We start from the raw sequence: 20,293 nt of genomic DNA, 5'->3' as shown, positions 1-20,293 counted from the left end.
TGGCAGTCTCCTAACCCTGAGTGTAACTCATCTACGTAGTCATCCCAAGAGAAAAAATATAGATGCAGTTTCATACTACCCAACATCTAGATTCAGGTAGAGGAATGTAGAGCAAAAAAATGGCACTTCTAGTAGTAATAATTCATATTCGTCCCAAGGTTTCTACGCCTCATGGTTGGGAGAATGAAAATGTGCACACACATGCTTTTTTCCAGTTTACCTCTCCTGGTCCATGATTAGAAATTTTCTCAAGCGTGCAGATAATGGCCACTGGGAAAGGCTTTTTTAACTAGTCTTTAGAAGCACTTAGGTGTTGACCTTGTGTGGTTTTTTAGGAGAAAATTCACCAAAAAAGCCCCAACCAGTAGTTCACAGCGGAGCTTTGTGGAATTCATCCTTGAGCCTCTCTACAAGATACTAGCTCAGGTATGTTTTGGATTCCCATGGATGGATGGTTGGATGGATGGATGGATGGATGGATGGATAACCCCTGACTGTGAATACACGCATACACAGAGTATTTATCCAAAAAAATATAGCTAGAATAAGAGAAATTATTATTATTATTATTTATTTTATTTTATTTTGACAAAGTAATAATAATAAATAAATAAGAATAAAAATTGTAACTATCCAACCTCCCAAAATTTCAACGCCTCTTGCGATGGTTTGACCCCTTTCCATTTTAACAGTACAAACACCCTCCATATCTCCTCAAAATCATTTCTCCTGCATATTCCCCATCTTGCCTTAATAATAATAATAATAATAATAATAATTTATTATTTATTCCCCGCCCATCTGGCTGGGTTTCCCCAGCCACTCTGGGTGGCTTCCAACTGAATATAAAAATAAAATATTAATGGCAAATGTTAATTTATCATTAATAGCTATATCCCACACCTCTTTATACCATTCTTCCATTTTGTATTCTGCTTGCCCCTTCCACTTCCTAGCTATAATATTTTGTGCAGCTGTCAATAAATTTGTGAGCAAGTCCTTCACAGCCTGCGAATCTTCTACCCCATCGCAAATGGATAACAATGCTACCCCTGGTCTTTCGGTTAGCTTTAACCTAGTGATTTCTGTTATCTCCTTAAACACCCTTTGCCAAAAAATGTACATATTTACACCAGTTTTATTTTTTAAGGCAGAGATTTAAACAAATGCTAAAAAAAGCTTTTTTAAAAAAAGTTAAGCCGCTCCTGGTCTGGAACCTTCTCTGCTTCGATCTTCCGCCTGCTCACTTCCTCGCTTCTCCCCAGGTTGTTGGGGACGTTGACACCACCCTGCCCCGGACTCTGGATGAACTGGGGATCCACCTGACCAAAGAAGAGTTGAAACTCAACATCCGCCCCCTCTTGAGGCTCGTCTGCAAGAAGTTTTTTGGGGAGTTTACAGGTAGGCTTCATCGTCCTTCTCTTTTCTCGCAGTGTGGTTTATCTCCTTGCCAAAGAGGACTGCCAAATGTGTGTGTTGAAGCAAGCTACCTCTGGCTGAGGGATTTTGAGGAAACCCCTTTTTTGGCGTTGAGTGTCAGTGCTGCATTGCAATTTAATAATAATAATTATAATTATAATTATAATAATAATAATAATAAATTTTTATTTATATCCCACTCTCCCCAGCCGAAGCCGGGCTCAGAGCGGCTAACAACAGTAAAAATAACACAGTTTAAATAAAATCACAATCATTTAATTGAAATTCATTCTAAAATCAATTCATTCTAAAATCAATTCAGAATCAAATTAATGGCAACCATTGGGCTAGAGTTCTATGAGGATTACAGAAGGAGGGGGTCAGACTGTCCCTTGGCCAAAGGCCTGGTGGAACAGCTTTGTCTTGCAGGCCCTGCGGAAAGATGTAAAGTCCCACAGGGCCCTAGTTCTCTTGTGACAGAGCGTTCCACCAGATCGGGGCCACAGCCGAAAAAGCCCTGGCTCTGGTTGAGGCCAGCCTAACCTCCCTGGGCCCAGGATCTCCCAAGATGTTTTTATTTGAAGACCGTAAGGTCCTCCGTGGGACATACCAGGAGAGGCGGTCCCGTAGGTACGAGGGTCCTAGGCCGTATAGGGCTTTAAAGGTTAAAACCAGCACCTTAAACCTGATCCTGTACTCCACTGGGAGCCAGTGCAGCTGGTATAGCACCGAGTGAATGTGATCCCGCGGCAAGGACCCTGTAAGGAGTCTTGCCACGGCGTTCTGTACTCGTTACAATAATCAAGTCTGGAGGTGACCATCACGTGGATCACAGTGGCTAGGTCAGGGTGAGAAAGACTGGCCTTTTTTATTCAAGACAATATTAACCCAGAATAGGGTGGTCTAGTGTATCAATCTAGGACTGGGAAGACCTAAGCTCAAATACCCATTTGGTTGTGAAGTTTGCTGGGTGACCTTGGGCTAGTGGCTACCTCACAGGGCTATTGTGAGGGTAAAGTCAGGACATCTTGGCTCTTGACTCGTTCTGAAAGACTTATGTGTATTGTGAAACCCAACCTTGCTTTATGAGCATCTTGGAGGAGGGTAAGATAAAAGGATCTTGGGAGTGCAGCCATTGTGTTTGTTTCTCATTTGCTTCACCCTCCTGCTTGTGAGTCTTAATGGAAACGTAAGGACTGGAGAAGGATGCTAGAGAGAGTTTCATACCAGTAGCAATGAGTTCCACCGGCTAATTATAAGTTATGAGAAATGGTATTTCCATTTAGTCTGCCTTTATACTTGCTGTACCTCAGCTACAGTGGATGATGCTACGTTTTTGTATTTTGGGTGAGAATGATTAATTTATAAATCCTCTCCCTTGTGTTGTTTGATCTTGGGGAGACAGCAGGAGGAATCCATGTGTCAAGAGCTGCTAGCTTAGTTCAAGAAGAGTTGGAAGAGATCTGTAATGGTTCTAGGGGTTGCTCGTGCGTAAGCCGGTGCTTATCTCCCCGGCTGGGTGCAAACACCTGGCTGGGTTGCCAAAGTGAACCTTTTCTGTCCGGACAGCCGCTCACCCGTGGCTGACTCAATCGCAGGCAGAATCCGTCAGTGGGCGTTTCTTAAACTTCTTCCAGCAAAGAAGCTCTTTGACACCTAGTCTCCTCCTACTCTCTCTGCGCGAAAGCCTTCTGCACAAGGAGGACGTGGGCAACGGAGGACCCCTACTCTCCCCGCTGGTCCCAGGCAAGGAGTCATGGGACCGCCTCGCCGCTTCCCCCATCTGCCCCCCTTCTCCACTGGTGCTACGCGGATTCTCTTCCCCAGAAGATGGGCTGCTTCTCCCAATCCCTGGACGCTCTCTGGAATCCCTCTGGCTTTTGCTCTCTCCCTCCGGCACTGATGGCAGTTCCCTGACAATATCAGTTTTGTCTGGCCTTATCCGTCACAGCTGCAGACCTGTGTTTTTCAGAGCGCATGGTCAGCATGCTGCGTGAACAGAAAGCACACGCTAGAACAAATTCCAGTGTTTAAGGCTTAAGACGAATCAATGTGGAAAGTGTTCCTTACAGGTACAAAGTTGAAGCCAGGTGAAAGTTGAAAACTAACACAGGCTTCCTCTTCCTGAAAATCATGCCAGTGTGGTGTAGTGGTTAAGAGCGGTAGTCTTGTAATCTGGGGAACCGGGTTCGCGTCTCCGCTCCTCCACATGCAGCTGCTGGGTGACCTTCGGCCAGTCACACTTCTTTGAAGTCTCTCAGCCCCACTCACCTCACAGAGTGTTTGTTGTGGGGGAGGAAGGGAAAGGAGAATGTTAGCCGCTTTGAGACTCCTTAAAGGAAGTGAAAGGTGGGATATCAAATCCAAATGCTTCTTCTTCAGTTTTTGAACCGCTGCCTCACCCAGTTTTGTTCTCCCAGGCTTTGTGGACATGTGCGTGCATCACATCCCCTCCCCAAAAGCGGGCGCAAAGACCAAGATCGAGCACAACTACACAGGCGGAGTTGACTCGGACCTGGGAGAGGCCATGAGCGAATGTGACCCTGATGTAAGACTTCCGTCTAACTCTCTTTCTTTGTTAATGGTAGTAAGCCTGGCTGCATGATTCTGAGCAGGAGAGGGCAAGCTCCATCCCTTCAGGTGTTGCTGAACTACAAGTCCCATCATCCCCGGCCATTGTTTCCTAGGGCTGATGGGGGTTGTGGTTCAGCGACATCTGGAGAGCCAAAGGTCCCCCAGTCCTGTTGTGGATGAAGAGCTTCATTTGGCAAGTCCTGCTAGTGGACTTCCCACAGACTGGCTGCGGTGAGAACAGGATGCAGAACTGGATAGGCCATTGGCCTGATCCAACAGGCTCTTCTCGTGGCAGTAAGAAAAGGAAGTTTGGTATTAAATCAGAACTTGGCTCTACAGTGGTACCTCTAGATACAAACGGGATCCGTTCCGGAGCCCCGTTCGCATCTAGAGCTAAACATAACTAGCAATGGCACGTCTGCGCATGCGCAAGCGGCGAAACCCGGAAGTAACGCGCTCCGTTACTTCCGGGTTGCCAAGGAGCGCAACTCGAACGCGCTCAACTCGAAGCATATTTAACCCGAGGTATGACTGTACTTATGGGACGCGGGTGGCGCTGTGGGTTAAACCACAGAGCCTAGGACTTGCCGATCAAAAGGTTGGCGGTTCGAACCCCCGCGACAGGGTGAGCTCCCGTTGTTCAGTCCCAGCTCCTTCCAACCTAGCCGTTCGAAAGCACGTCAAAGTGCAAGTAGATAAATAGGTACCACTCCAGCAGGAAGGTAAACGGCGTTTCCGTGCGCTGCTCTGGTTTGCCAGAAGCTGCTAAGTCATGCTGGCCACCCGACCTGGAAGCTGTACGCCGGCTCCCTCGGCCAATAAAGTGAGATGAGCGTCGCAACCCCAGAGTCGGTCACGACTGGACCTAATGGTCAGGGGTCCTTTACTATGACTGTACTTGGAAGCAGTGTTCTGTAAGTCTGTTTTGATTTGATGGTTTGTCCATCACTTTGTAGATTATTATTTTTTTAAGTTATGCTGTTGCTTAGGGTCTATCACCTAACCCATAATACAGTCGTACCTCGGAAGTCGAATGTTTTGGTTCCTGAACGCCGCAATCCCAGAAGTGATTGTTCCGGTTTGCGGACGTTCTTTAGAACCCAAACGTCCGTTGCTGCTTCCACGGCTTCTGATTGGCTGCAGGAGCTTCCTGCAGCCAATCGGAAGCCACGCCTTGGTTCCCAAATGTTTTGGAAGTCGAACAGACTTCCGGAACAGATTCTGTTTGACTTCCAAGGTACGACTGTATAATTTTATACTTTATGTACCACTCTTTGCACAACCTGTGTGTATGCAAACGAATCTCCACTCAGTGGCCACTGTCACATGGGGAATTTTCAACGTGTTCCCACGCTACATTTATAACATGTATGTAAACTGTTTCTAAGAATGATCTGTGATGAAATTGACTAAGAGCACCCACATGGGAGGGGTGGCCAAACATTGAAGTTTTATTTGTCAGCCACCCAAGCTAGTGGGTCAGAGAAACAGCAGACGCCTGAAGGGAGTGCACTCTGAGCTTAAACCCTATTTAACTGTCATGGCTGCGCCAAGAATAGATTTTGTAAATTCTGTCAGGGAGCTAAGTGTCTTAGGTCAAGCTTGATGTGATGGCAGCAGCCACCCTTGATCGTTCATGCCTTTGCCTTGTTCGTGGGTGAGCTGCAGTAGGCACTGACCTCAAAAGGCCGCACAAAAGATGAGAGCGGAACTTGGTGAAGTTGCTTCCCTGGGCCTGAGTTTAGAATTGGAGCTAGGCTGAAAGGAAAAACAGGCGGGCAGTGAAATCGTGGGATCTTGCTCTCCTCAACATGTGTCCTTTAAGGTAAAACAAGACCTATCCCTTGCCCACTTTATAGGGGAACAGGTCTGACTTATGAATAACAAGCATTAACTGCTGCCATTACATCTGTCTGTCTTATGTGTTTGATGTACAACCATTTGAGACATCTGTTAACAGCTCCTACGTTTCTTTGGCGACCCCGGTGCCTTCTACACCCAACTCACAATGCCATAGGTTTGTTATTACAGTGGTACCTCAGGTTAAGTACTTAATTCGTTCCGGAGGTCCGTTCTTAACCTGAAACTGTTCTTAACCTGAAGCACCACTTTAGCTAATGGGGCCTCCTGCTGCCGCCGGGCCGCCGGAGCACGATTTCTGTTCTCATCCTGAAGCAAAGTTCTTAACCTGAGGTACTATTTCTGGGTTAGCGGAGTCTGTAACCCGAAGCGTATGTAACCTGAGGTACCACTGTATATGAGTCCATAGAATAATGAACTTAATGGGTTTGGCCCAGGTGTTCCCTCAGCCCAGTATTGGCAGCCTCATCTTGGACAGCAGTGTCCGGATTTGGTCGATCAAATTTCCAGGACTCAAATCCAAAAAGCAGCTGTTTTTCCTCTGGACCGTGGCCACTGTTTTCATACACCTTTGTCTGTATCCGTGGTGCACGAAGGCTGATCTTTGTCAAAACCTTTTGTCTGGAAGGGCCCGCTTATGTGCCACACCACAAAGATGTACAGTACGGACGACGGGGTCCAGTTCCATGCTTTCGGCAGGGTGCTGAGTGGGACCATCCACGCGGGGCAGCCTGTCAAGGTCCTTGGGGAAAACTACACCCTGGAAGATGAGGAGGACTCGCAGATTTGCACGGTGGGGCGCCTCTGGATCTCTGTAGCAAGGTAGGCGGTTCTGGGATCCCTGCTTTGCATTCTCCATGCAGGTTGGGGTGGCAGGTGCAGTGTGAAACCCAACAAACAACGCAAGCAACACGATGACCAGTATGCTAGATAGCACTGCAATTCTTATTGCATAATATATGTAATTTAGTACAACAAAAACAAAATGTGTACGCTTGTAGATTCTCTAATATATTTCAAATCAAATGAACATACGCCTGACAATCTTTGAAAGTCTGTAGAAGTATAATAAGTCTGTAGTTGAAGCAAAGTAATAGATGCTATCCTGCGGGCTAAGCGGTAAAACTTTTTAGGCGTTTATGGTGCCGAAGTAGTAAGTGAATAACAATGTTATTACATATCCTTATGACCACTGCTTCTTGTGCATTTCTCTAACCTGTGGGTTGTGCTGAAGAAGATTCCAGCAAAACAGTCAAATTATCCGGGATCAGTGTCCTACGTTGTTATTCACTTACACTTTGGCACCATGAACGCCTAAAAAGTTTTATCACTTAGCCCACAGGATAGCATCTATTACTTTGTTTCAACTATAGACTGTTTATACTTCTACAGACTTTCAAAGATTGTCAGACGTGTGTTCATTTGATTTCAAATATATTAGAGAATTTACAAGTGTACACATTTTGTTTTAGTTGTACTAAATTATGTATATTATGCAATAAGAACTGCAGTGCTATCTAGCATACTGGTCATCGTGTTGCTTGTGTTGTTTGTTGTGTTAAGTTTGCAACACAGGGGTTTGTTGTTCTGTAGCAGTGTGAAACCCAGCACACAGTCTGGGATTTCTGCTGTTGTTGAAAGTACAGTGGTGCCCCGCAAGACGAATGCCTCGCAAGACAAAAAAACTCGCTAGACGAAAGGGTTTTTCGGTTTTGCGTTGCTTCGCTAGACGAATTTCCCTATGGGCTTGCTTCGCAAGACGAAAAAGTCTTGCGCTTTTTTTTTAAAGCCGCTTGAAGAGGCGCAGTTGCGACGGACCGTGCTTCGCAAGACGAAAAACATCGCAAGACGAAAAGACTCGCGGAACGAATTCTTTTCGTCTTGCGAGGCACCACTGTAGCTGCAGAGTGTGGGAGAGCACGGGTTGTGTGATGGGCTTGACCACCAGTAGTCAGCAGCTGTGCTGCTTTTGGGGCTAGCATGGTTTGTGGTGCCCACGACGCTTTCCCCTTGTCTCTTCTCTCTACATGGCTGGCCTGCATCTGAGTGGTTTCCCACTTTCTGACAAACTGTTCAGACACACACACTATGTGCAGAAGTCACAGTTATGGACAGCCAAGAACAGTGTATGCCTTGGATGGGAAGCATGACTTTTTCAAAGGTGTAAAGAAGTCATGTGTATTATGGGCTGTCCCGTGAATCCGCTGGATGACATCGCGGAAGAACGTTGCCTCAGGAGAGTGAGGAAAATTCTCAGGGATGACTCACACCCTGGCCGGCGCTTTCTTGATCTCCTGCCCTCGGGCAGAAGATATAGAAGCATGATTAGTCACACCAACAGGGTAAAGAACAGCTTCTATCCGTGGGCTGTTAGGCTGCTGAATGAAAAGATAACAACAGGGCAACTGACTTTCGGGTTTGGTGGGTGTGCGTCAGTAAACGAGGGGAAATTAAGACTAAGAGAGCTGAGTGGGGGGTGCTTGTGTAATCTCACTGTATACAAGTTGTGCAAGTGACAATAAAGTATTTCAATTTCAATTCAACGTGTCTTATTTCAGGTATCACATAGAGGTGAACAGAGTCCCTGCTGGCAACTGGGTGCTCATCGAGGGAGTGGACCAGCCTATTGTGAAGACAGCCACCATCACTGAGCCCAGAGGCAATGAAGAGGTAAAGCAGCCGTCATCAACATCTCCCTTGTCTTGTGGGCAATGGAAATAGATACGAGAACAGCATGGTGCCTGCCCTCTGCAGCAGACCAATGTGGCATTCTGTGCATTGACACTGTCTCCTTGCCTGTTCTTCCATCCAGTCTGTTTTAGCCAAATAATATAAAAGGCTCCTCCTCAGCTGTGTGTGTATGTATTGGCCAGCTTCAGGTGTGCTTTAAGTGTTGAGTAGACCAGGACCTTAAGAATCTATACGTAATTTGTTTTTCTAGTTTGTTCTTGTGCTGGCATAGAGCTGGTTAAAACATAATTTCAGGTTACTAAATCATGGTCTATTAAGCAGACAACAAGTGTTGGGCCCACACACGCCTCCTCCCTCATTCCAGCTTCTGTTGTGGTTTGTTTAAACCATGGTTCATCTGAACTGGGAAATTGTGATTTAATCTCTGTTTGCTAACCAGCATATGAAACCAAAATTCTCTTATTTTTGCCATAGAGGATCACTGTTATAACCCCAAGTCTGCCACTTGGAGCTCTTTGGAAGAAAGGCAGAACACAGTTACTGATTATGGTCATGATAATTATCTTCTTGTTCTATTTCAGGCTCAGATCTTCCGCCCTTTGAAATTCAACACCACATCTGTCATTAAAATAGCTGTTGAGCCTGTCAACCCCTCTGAGCTCCCCAAGATGCTGGACGGTCTGCGTAAGGTTAATAAGAGCTACCCGTCTCTCACCACCAAGGTGTGTGCGATTGCTTTGGATGGGTGGGAGGGATGGAGAGGCAGTAGGAACAGGGAGCAGACTGCAACTTTCCTTCTCCACACTATCAAGTCCCCTTTAGGGCAGAATTCTAGGCAATCGGAAAACCTCCTGGGGCAAGGTTTTAAAAAGCACAGCTTTGAGGCGTGTGCCAATGACAAGGGTACCTAGGAGGCCAGATTCGTGGCAGGAGCTCAAGGCTCTGTTTCATTTCATTTCTTTTTTATTGGTAGGTCTTTGCTGAGATGTGCTTTTTACACTTCTGCTGTATGGCAAAGTCGAAAAGCGGGATGTGCTTTGTATAGGTGCCTCAAAATGTACCGTATTTTTTGCTCTATAAGATTCACTTTTTCACTCCTAAAAAGTAAGGGGAAATGTGTGTGCGTCTTATGGAGCGAATGCAGGCTGCGCAGCTATCCCAGAAGCCAGAACAGCAAGAGGGATTGCTGCTTTCACTGCACAGCGATACCTCTTGCTGTTCTGGCTTCTGAGATTCAGAATATTTTTTTTCCTCCTCCAAAAAGTAGGTGCGTCTTGTGGTCTGGTGCGTCTTATATAGAGCGAAAAATACGGTAGTTACAGCGACAATGTGGGAAACAGCAGTACTCATGGGTTGTGGGCATTAAGTGTGAGTGTATTACTTGGCGTGTGTTTCCTTGTGCACTGATTCTGTCTTAAATGCACATTATCAGTTGCTGGTTGCCATTGGGGGTGGGGGCTAGGGATTCGGAGCTGTTCTCCTTAGGGCCTGGCTTTTTCTACACTCGGAAAAGATGGCTGTGATATTCCTTGTTTGTTCCCAGCATCCAGCACTCTGATCTACCCCAAAAGGTTCAGTCGAGCCTTCATATTCTGCTGTACGTTCCAACTGCTAATGCAGCCCATATGAAGTTCTGAATGGTTGTCGGTTTTGTTAAGCTTATCTTGTTCATGTGCCTCCAGGTGGAAGAATCTGGGGAACATGTGATCTTGGGAACAGGCGAGCTGTATCTTGACTGTGTAATGCACGATCTGCGAAAAATGTATTCGGAGATTGATATCAAGGTACAAAAAAGATTCTCTTCCTAACTGATATGTTGATTTGGGGGGTGGATGGCGTTTTCTACTTCATCTTGGTTTGCCCATCTGAATTGAACAAGGGAGGTTGGGTCCATCACTCAGTTTTTTTTATCACCTCTACCCCATTCTTCTATTCACTTTTCAAAGGTAGCTGACCCTGTTGTCACGTTCTGCGAGACGGTTGTGGAAACCTCTTCCCTGAAGTGTTTTGCTGAGACGCCCAATAAAAAGTAAGATCTTTGATGAGAGTCTTAAAATGCGAGCCACGGGTGTGGTGCTATTACAAAAAAAGCTAAGGCACCATCTTGCACTGAATGAACTGGCTTAGCCCTTGGGCAGCCAAAGTTGGATATGCTGTGTTTAAAAAGTTTCACGTAACCTGGGAGGGAGCATGACATGATAGCCACTTGAAATTCCCTCCAGTGGCAATTGTTTTCAATTCAGCAAGCTGTTCATATTATCCCTACGGGTTGGGATATTTTCTTTATGCTGCCATAGGCAATTTTTCCAGAAGCAGAAGAAGATGTATAATTTTGCCTAGAAGGAAAGCAAGCATTTTGTTTATGTCCGCAGGCCTTTATTGCTTGCAGTTGCTATTTTGAACGAATTTGCTCCTTTCAGACTCAACTGCAGAGGCAGGAGATGCAGTAGAACAAGGTGGGACCTGTTGGGTAGAACCCCATTGGAAAATAAACCCTGGAATGGGAGTAGGGAGCCTGTGGCCCTCCAGATATCATTAGACTATGACTCCCATCATCCCTGACAGTTGGCTTTGCTAGCTGGGGCTGATGGAGTTCGGAGTTCAACACCTGGAGGGCTATAGGTTCCCTACTCTTGCCCTAGAGAGCAGATTATTAAGAGAAGATATATTGGCCCTCTTCAGTTCTTTAAAGGATCTTGAGTTGAAGAGGGGCAACAACTGTTCACCCTTATCCCCTAACAGCAGAACAAGAAAACAGCCATTTCAAACTACCAGAGCAGTCGCCTTCCTACTTTTAATTGGCTTAAATTGAAGAGCAGTTTCCCAGCGGACCAGCATTGCTTTTACCTCTTCCTCTCCAGCTGAATTGACATATGTCTTTCTGTTCCAGGAACAAGATCACAATGATAGCCGAGCCTTTGGAAAAGGGTCTGGCTGAAGACATTGAGAATGAAGTGGTGCAGATAACATGGAACAGGTATGGAGTTTGCTGAAGAGTTAACTGTGATAGACAAGTACACACACACACATTTTCTTCGCCTTCAGACACTAAGAAGTTCACCTCAGCTCCTTAAGAGAGGGACTTCATCACTCTTGCTTGCATAGGGCATCCATATCTGAAACCTGCTAATGCACAAAATCATAAGAAAGCCAGGCCTTTGGAGTCAGAAGAGACAAAGTACTTCTATTAAAAATAAGTTTAAAAATAAACAAACCTACATCTTGATTAAGCAAGGCCCCACTTATTGACCTAAATGTTTTTAGTTGATTAGCCAATTAATTTAATAAACATTGCTGCCATATAAAACAGTTTAATTACTTTAGAATGGTTACAGTCAAGTTTCCAATGGAAGCAGTACATTCTTACTCAGGGGTCAGCAAACCTTTTCAGCAGGGGGCCGGTCCACTGTCCCTCAGACCTTGTGGGGGGCCGGACTATTTTTTTTTGGGGGGGGGAGAACAAATTCCTATGCCCCACAAATAACCCAGAGATGCATTTTAAATAAGAGCACACATTCTACTCATGTAAAAACACCAGGCAGGCCCCACAAATAATCCAGAGATGCATTTTAAATAAAAGGACACATTCTACTCATATAAAAACAACACTGATTTCTGGGCCGTCCGAGGGTCAGATTTAGAAGGCAGTTGTGCTGGATCCGGCCCCCTGGGCCTTATTTTGCCTACCTATTTTCTTACCTAATAAATGTGTACGGGGAAAGTAGACAAGTGTCTATCAGATTGATTCATTGCACATTTGGAGAGGGGTTGGTGAGAAAGTTAAACCAGTTAGTACTTGAGTTCCTTCAATGTTTGCATATCTCCTCCCTTTAGGAAAAAGTTGGGTGAGTTTTTCCAGACCAAATATGACTGGGATTTGCTGGCCGCCCGTTCCATCTGGGCCTTTGGGCCTGATGCTACTGGACCAAACATCCTGGTGGATGACACCCTGCCCTCAGAGGTAAGGACCCTGCCAGAGAGATTTGGGTTGGTTTTTAGCCTGCAGTGATTAAATGACTCTTACCCAGGACTGCTTCAGTTTTGCAGCCCAAGTATCAAGAGATTTCACATCCAAGAATTATCAAATCCTGTGAACCCTGAAATAAATTGTGCAAATGATGCTCATGGAGAATTGGGGTGGGGGAATCACACGGCTTGGGACGCGGGTGGTGCTGTGGGTTAAACCACAGAGCCTAGGGCTTGCCTTTCAGAAGGTCGGCAGTTCGAATCCCCGCGACGGGGTGAGCTCCTGTTGCTCGGTCCCTGCTCCTGCCAACCTAGCAGTTCGAAAGCACGTCAAAGTGCAAGTAGATAAATAGGTACCACTCCAGCGGGAAGGTAAACGGCGTTTCCGTGCGCTGCTCTGGTTCGCCAGAAGCGGCTTAGTCATGCTGGCCACATGACCCGGAAGCTTTACGCCAGCTCCCTCGGCCAGTAAAGCGAGATGAGCGCTGCAACCCCAGAGTCGACCTAATGGTCAGGGGTCCCTATACCTTTAGCTTTAATCACACGGCTTGGGAGAAGCTGTATTTGTCTTCAGAATTTCTCCCTATGTGTTGCAAGCCAGTGGTCCAGAACGCTGGCATGCTCTGCGCTCCACCCAGACAGACTCATTTGAAGAAAGTCTTGGCTCGAGGCTAGACTAAGAGATGACTCCCATTTTGTCCCTTTCTCCTGCCTGCACAGAGATGCATGCAGGTCACCTGGTCTGCTGCACTGGCAGAGCAAGCAGATGTGAAAAAGGAAGGACACTCTGTCTGTAAAGCCTTTTAGCTCCAACTTCCTAAGAGACCTTGAACTGACCTCGTGGCTGTGTTTCACCACTCTCTCCCCTGCCTGTAAATTTTCTGCAGAGGGAGCTTCAGTGCCACATATTCCAGTTCGCACACAGAGATTAACTTCTCCTTGCTGCTACTGCTACTTCAGCTGCTATGTGTGTTTTTCTTCTTTTACAGGTTGACAAAACCCTCTTGGGTTCTGTGAAGGACAGCATTGTGCAGGGCTTCCAGTGGGGGACCAGGGAAGGGCCCCTTTGTGATGAGTGTAAGTAAAAGATCTAGAAAGATTAACTTGTCCTGGGGATTTTCAGATCCATCCCACCCAAACTGCGTTTTCTACCAAAAGTGAAACCGTCGCATATTAGTGGGTCTCAAATGACAGTGACTCCAGACTTTTCTCAGCAGCAGCCTTGTGACTCGTGCCCAGATTCCTCTAGGGAAATGTGAACTTTTCCCAGAGATTAATCCAGAGTCTTTTCCTAATTTGTTCTTATTTGGACTGTGACTCTGGAATGCACACAGAAATTGGAGACAGAAGCAAACAGAGGTTTAGCTTGTGTTTGGTTTTATCAGTGGTCAACCCGATTCAAAAAAACCTTTGAATAATTAGGGGGCTTTTGAACTCTCTGTTGTACCTCAGAAAAAAGACTCTAAGCAGCAGAAAGTTCACTTGTGTAAATTTTAGAATGTGAGGTTCAGCACAAAGGGCCTTCTGGAAGTTCCCTCACTGCAAGAAGTAAAGCTACGAGGAACGAGGCAGAGGGACTTCTCGGTAGTGGTGCCCACCCTGTGGAATGCCCTCCCTTCAGATGTCTAGGAGATGAGTTACAACCTTTAGAAGACATCTGAAGGCAGCCCTGTTCAGGGAAGTTTCTAATGCTTGATGTTTTATTATGCTTTTATATTTGTTGGAAGCCGCCCAGTGTGGCTGAGGCAACCTAGTCAAATGGGCATTGTACAAATAATAAAATTATTATTAAGCTGAGACTCGCACAAAACAACAAGAAACGGATATGGTTAAAGTCTCCTGCAATTCCCTGGTATATGTCAGGGGCTGGACTGAGGAGGAATGGTGGGGACCGCCCCCCCCCCCTTCTCCTGAACCTTCCCAAGAACAGGAGAGCAGTATAGATTTACAGCAGTGGTTTGCAGAAGGTCAGAGTTCAGAGGCTGCAGAGGGCAGAGGCTGGGAAATATTGGGAAAGGAACAGCAGGAAGAAGAAGAACCAGGGGAGGAGACAGCTGACAGACTCAGTCTCTTTGAAAAGCATTCCTGACGCCCCTGTCCCAGGACAAGGTGGGCATTCAGAGTAGTAGAACAGAAAGCACAGAGGCAGAAAGCTCAGATCAGCTGATGCAGGGATGACGTATAATAGGAGAGGCGGGGGTGGGGTTTTACTCAGAGCATCGCCATTATTCTAAGGACTGCATTCCTTTGTCTTTCTGTGTGAATATTGAATAAATGACTTGGTAAGAACTCTTCTTGTTTATCTGCTTCTTGGCTGCCCACTGTGGGAGGGATCGGAGTCCCTGCAGCCTGAGCGTAGGCTTGCCAGCCAAAACCTTTCCAACCCCACGTCTCTCATGGTATCCCTTGCTTCCTTTCACCCCAGTGATCCGCAATGTGAAATTCAAGATCCTGGACGCTGTGATCGCCCAGGAACCGTTGCACCGGGGAGGTGGGCAGATCATCCCAACAGCCAGGCGGGTGGTGTATTCTGCCTTCCTCATGGTAAGAACCGCCCTGCAGTGCCTCGCGTGTCCCCACTGCTGAGCAGCCCTAATAATAATAATAATAATAATAATAATAATAATAATAATAAATTTTTATTTATACCCCGCCCTTCCCGGTTCAAAAACCGGGCTCAGGGCAGCTAACAACAAATTAAAAACACTTAATTATAAAATCAGCATAAAATACAGTATAAAAACATGAATAACTATAAAATTCAAAAATCAATTTAGGGGAAATAAGCATTAGATAATCCCCAGGGTTAGCTGGCTGAATTGGTCCTACTTGGGCCAGCAAGGAGACCAGGGGAGAATTAGCTGTGGGGTCTCAGAGCGGATGATCTTCATAAAAGGGGAGGGGGAGGGAAGGGAAGGGAAATAAAAGATCAGGCTGAATTCAAATTAAAGGCCAGGCGGAATAGCTCTGTCTTACAGGCCCGACGGAAGGAGGTTAAATCCTAGCAGATTTTTCTCCTTTGAGGTTGTTCTTTTGGCACAGCTGACTAGCAGCAGCAGGGAAATGGGCGCAGTAACTGCAAAGGGAACTGCCTTTGCAGTTCCCTTGCCGCCTCTCTGAAAGATAACTTGTCTCCTGTCCTCATAATGTGCAGTTTTTGGAAGTCTTCACTGTGCAAAAGGCACTTGGAGGCCAGTCCCCACCCCCCAAATCTGATCAGGGCATGTTTATCAGTGCTGTCTGCTAATAGCAGCAATGGAGACAAGAAGGAGCTCCTGCACCCTGACACTGCTGTCACCTGCTGATGCTAAAGACTCCTCCCTTGTGTTCTCTTCAGGCCACCCCACGGTTGATGGAGCCATATTACTTCGTGGAAGTCCAGGCCCCTGCAGATTGCGTCTCTGCAGTATACACGGTCCTGGCCAGGCGCAGGTGAGTGGCAGCCATGTTGGTTAACTCCTTAGTTTCCGTGTTGCTTTAGGTTCAAAATGCTCCCCTTTAGCTTGTTCTCGGAGATCCGTTGCCTGCCGACATTTGGTGGAAATTCAGCTGTTGAAATGTATAGTCCGAAATACAGTGGTACCTCGGGTTAAGAACTTAATTCGTTCTGGAGGTCCATTCTTAAACTGAAACTGTTCTTAAGCTGAGGTACCACTTTAGCTAATAGGGCCTCCCGCTGCCGCCGCCGTGCGATTTCTGTTCTCATCCTGAAGCAAAGTTCTTAACCCGAGGTACTATTTCTGGGTTAGCGGAGTCTGTAACCTGAAGCGTCTGTAACCCGAGGTACCACTGTAATAGTAGGAAAGCGGTTGGGTGTCCTTTTCTTGTCTGCATGAAGGAAGAGGAGATGGGGCTGCCGTTTTTTGGTTTCCTCCATAATAGCTCATTCTGACCTGAGTACCAAATACTGGGGTCAGATAGGATGCTTTTCTCCACCCTGCCTTGCTTGTGACCTTCACTGGGCATCTTGATGCTGGAGACAGTGTGTTGTGCTGGTCTGCCTCAGATGCTTACATTCCTATTCTTTCTCCCCCAGAAATACCAAACATCCCATTTCAGTTCTGTGTTTTACTACATGTGTTGTAACTTGCCCACTTCTCTGCTGAAACTTGCCATCTTCCTTTGCCCCCCCCCCCCCGGGGCAAGTCTCCTGAGTTGGGATTGGGGCATTTTGGCAAGCAATCAAGGGGGAAACTAATGTCTTTTTTTTTCTTTTGCAGAGGCCACGTGACCCAAGATGCACCAATCCCAGGTTCCCCTCTGTACACCATCAAAGCCTTCATCCCAGCTATTGACTCCTTTGGGTTTGAGACAGACCTCAGGACACACACCCAGGGACAGGCATTCTCACTGTCTGTCTTCCACCACTGGCAAGTAAGTGGCACAGGGGCTTGTTGGTAGATAGCAAAGGAAGAGGCCAGTGCTCCAAGTCTCAAGCTTTGCATTTGATTTCCCAGGCTGCCAAGTTCTTTAATTCATAGGCAGGTTCTCCCCTGTGCGAGCAGCAGGAAGTCCGCCTAATTTGAACTGTGTTCTCCTTGCACCCCATATTCTTTGTCAAGAAAAGGTGAATTCTGGAAGTGGAAGGCGCAGGCAGAATATAAAATGGAAGAAAGGTATAAAGAGGTGTGGGATATAGCTATTAATGATAAATTAACATGTGCCATTAAGGTAGGACAGGGAATAGCAGGAGAAATTATTTTGAGGAGATACGGAAGGTGTGTGTAGAAATTGCACTGTTAAAACGGAAAGGGGTCAAACCATCGCAAGAGGTGTTGAAATTTTGGGAGGGTGGATAGTTACAATGGAATGGTCGTGGGGTGCACATTTTTATTCTTATTTATGATTATTACTTTGTTAAAAAAATTAAGGATGTAAAAAGAAAAATTGAATTCTATATCCTGCTTTATATATATTGGCACATTTGCTTATTTTGCATACATTCTGCTTTTTTGCAGCAATTTATTCCACTTAAGGGAGGGGGGTAAAAAAGCAGTGTGCAGCACTGAAGTCCTTACCTCCTTATCTCTGTGGCTAGGGGAAGGTCCTTTGCAACCTGCCCCACTGCTTTTCTCCTGCCTCTTTTGTCCTTGTGAAGATGTTGGCAGCAGTGGAAGAGCGTGATGCTTCCTGCAGCCTGGGCTGCAAATATTTCAAACCTTGTGTCGTCATAACCCCTCTGGACAGGCCTTTCCTGCTTCCTTCTGTCTTTCTCCATTCCTGTGATCCATATAAATAGCTGGTTGATCCCGTTTTTAGAAAGGCCCTTTTTTAGATGTAAAACAGTAAGAGGTTGCGAGGCTGTGGTGTGATATATGATGTGGAGAATGCTGTTCAGAGTGGGGGGGGGGTGTCCCCTTTATGGTCCCTTCCAGGTCTGTAAGTCTATTAAAATGACTTCGGTGATGCTCTGGAAGCCTCCCAAGATTTCCACTTAACCTGCCATGTGAACCATGGATATTTGTGGATTCTCTGTGCGCCTAGGAATCCAAGGTACTTAAAATTCCTTAACACACACTGTGTGCTCCTTACATTTCAGATTGTGCCTGGTGACCCCTTGGACAAGAGCATTGTGATCCGACCTCTGGAGCCCCAGCCAGCCCCACATCTGGCCAGAGAGTTTATGATCAAAACCAGGCGCAGGAAGGTAAGTCTTAGGGTTAGGGTTTGCCTCCGCTGGCCTCTGCAGCTCTTGCCCTGCAATGAAGCATAAAAACACACACACCACCTCTTGCTTCCAGTCTAATGCTTTGACATCCTATTCTCCCTCAGGGGCTAAGTGAGGACGTGAGCATCAGCAAGTTCTTCGACGATCCTATGTTGCTGGAGCTGGCCAAACAGGATGTGGTGCTGAACTACCCCATGTGATCAGGCTGCCCCCACTGGGCAACAGCATTTTCCCAGGCAAGACTCCAGTATCCTCCTCCTTGCCATGTTAACTTCCTGTGGTTAAGACATTGCTGTGTGTCTTTCAATGCTGCAGTCCTGCTGCCAAAGCAGCTGTTTGCCACAGAAGTTTTGTGTTTTCAAGGCAGGCTCCCTGCCATGCTGTGAACAAACTCCACTGATCCTTCTGCCTTCTCTTGGCCAGGCTTCAGATTTGCCAAGTATGTCTTGTACATCCCCAAAAGCCTGCCTCTGTGAGGAAAACTCGGTCTCTTGGGAGATTTGATCCTTGAGTCCTCTTAAGCTTCCAACAGTGATCCTCTTTTCCCTAATAAAAGCAGCTTTTTTATTTTTGTTTCCAAAACATTTCTCCACACTGTGCTCATCCATCCTCCTCCCAAGCAGCACTGGCAGAGCTGATCAAATATTTTTGGGGATTGTAGCCTTTCCCAGTCAGACTGAATTGTGACTTCATGCTCTGCCCCCTGATGGAGAGGTGATTCCTTGCCAACCAGTTCCTGTTTGGATGGCGAACAGGGGCAAGAACCCACCCCAAACACTTGGCTATTTAAAGTTCTCTGCAAGTGAACATGTACTGCCATCCCTGTACAAGCTTCGGCAGAGGCCGCCTCAGTCTCCTTTCGGTGAAGCTGCCAGCATTCTGAAGTTTGATTTTGTCCATTTGATTGGGTGTTTGGCATGGAGGGGGGCCAGGAGTGTACAGAGAATAAATATTTTTTACTTAATTGTAATAGGTGACGATAAAAGCATTCTGGTCTAGTTCTTGGTTCTGCTCTGTGCCTGTTGGTGTGAGTGAATGAGTGAGATCTACTGCGCATGTGTTGTCTGCTCTCTCTCCTCTTCCTGCCCCTGCCAAGCTTCCTTGGAAATCCTACATGTCCACTTCAAAGTGTTTTGACCCAGTTCTTGAGTTTTGTTAGCATTGTCTTCCAAATTAGAAGGATTTTGCAGAGGCCTTCTGCTGAGTCAGCCTTCCTAGCCCAGTACATGCAGGTCTCACTATCCCAGTGGTGTCCAAACTTTTTTCAAAGAGGGACAGATTTGATGAAGTGAAGGACCCTGAGGGCCGACCAAAGTTGTTATCCTTTTTTGAAGTTGTTGAGCTTTTTGTATGATTTTACCCCAAGAAATGGGACGTGGGAGGCGCTGTGGGTTAAACCACAGAGCCTAGGACTGGCTGATCAGAAGGTCGCGGTTCGAATCCCCGCAATGGGGTGAGCTCCCTTTGCTCGGTCCCTGCTCCTGCCAACCTAGCAGTTTGAAAGCACGTCAAAGTGCAAGTAGATAAATAGGTACCGCTCCGGCGGGAAGGTAAACGGCATTTCCGTGTGCTGCTCTGGTTTGCCAGAAGCGGCTCAGTCATGCTGGCCACATGACCCGGAAGCTGTACACCGGCTCCCTCGGCCAGTAAAGCGAGATGAGCGCCACAACCCCAGAGTCGGCCACAACTGGACCTAATGGTCAGGGGTACCTTTACCTTTACCTTTACTATGCCCCAAGGCCACAAAATAGAATTGGGAATAAATTTAGAGGAATAACATGATTGCTAACTCCTTCATTGCTTGTCTGTAGGTGTGAGAGAACTAGAAGTACCAACAGAAGGGAATTTCACAGGCAGACAGAGAAACACAGAACAAACAAGCTATACTCACTCCCTCGGCCAATAAAGCGAGATGAGCGCCGCAGCCCCAGAGTCGGCCACGACTGGACCTAATGGTCGGGGGTCCCTTTACCTTTACCCCACAAATAAACTGCCCCAGGGGCCGGATTGAATTGACCGGCAGGCCAGAATAGGCCCCCAAAATGGGCTTTGGACATGCCTGCAGTCTCCAAACAAAAATTATACAAAAATTCACTTATCCAAACAATGAGGAAT

General features: G+C 46.5%; 1 protein-coding gene across 1 annotated transcript in view; it reads left to right on the top strand.

Moving 5' to 3' along the window:
* The window catches only part of EFTUD2 (elongation factor Tu GTP binding domain containing 2), a 31,418-nt gene extending 12,255 nt beyond the window's left edge, over window positions 1-19,163 (top strand). The window contains exons 13-28 of the mRNA XM_080976590.1: window positions 336-426; window positions 1,266-1,401; window positions 3,840-3,967; window positions 6,482-6,675; window positions 8,412-8,523; window positions 9,126-9,266; window positions 10,227-10,328; window positions 10,491-10,573; window positions 11,435-11,521; window positions 12,379-12,505; window positions 13,500-13,587; window positions 14,936-15,054; window positions 15,848-15,942; window positions 16,731-16,884; window positions 18,050-18,157; window positions 18,283-19,163. Coding sequence (XP_080832716.1) covers window positions 336-426; window positions 1,266-1,401; window positions 3,840-3,967; window positions 6,482-6,675; window positions 8,412-8,523; window positions 9,126-9,266; window positions 10,227-10,328; window positions 10,491-10,573; window positions 11,435-11,521; window positions 12,379-12,505; window positions 13,500-13,587; window positions 14,936-15,054; window positions 15,848-15,942; window positions 16,731-16,884; window positions 18,050-18,157; window positions 18,283-18,378 — 1,861 coding nt within the window. The 3' untranslated portion in view covers window positions 18,379-19,163. The remainder of the gene's footprint in view (window positions 1-335; window positions 427-1,265; window positions 1,402-3,839; window positions 3,968-6,481; window positions 6,676-8,411; window positions 8,524-9,125; window positions 9,267-10,226; window positions 10,329-10,490; window positions 10,574-11,434; window positions 11,522-12,378; window positions 12,506-13,499; window positions 13,588-14,935; window positions 15,055-15,847; window positions 15,943-16,730; window positions 16,885-18,049; window positions 18,158-18,282) is intronic.
* The last annotated feature ends 1,130 nt before the right edge of the window (window positions 19,164-20,293 follow it).

Source organism: Podarcis pityusensis (genome assembly GCF_964106645.2).
Source record: "Podarcis pityusensis genome assembly, chromosome: 13".
Lineage (NCBI taxonomy): Eukaryota > Metazoa > Chordata > Lepidosauria > Squamata > Lacertidae > Podarcis > Podarcis pityusensis.
This window is presented reverse-complemented; position numbering and strand designations above follow the sequence as displayed.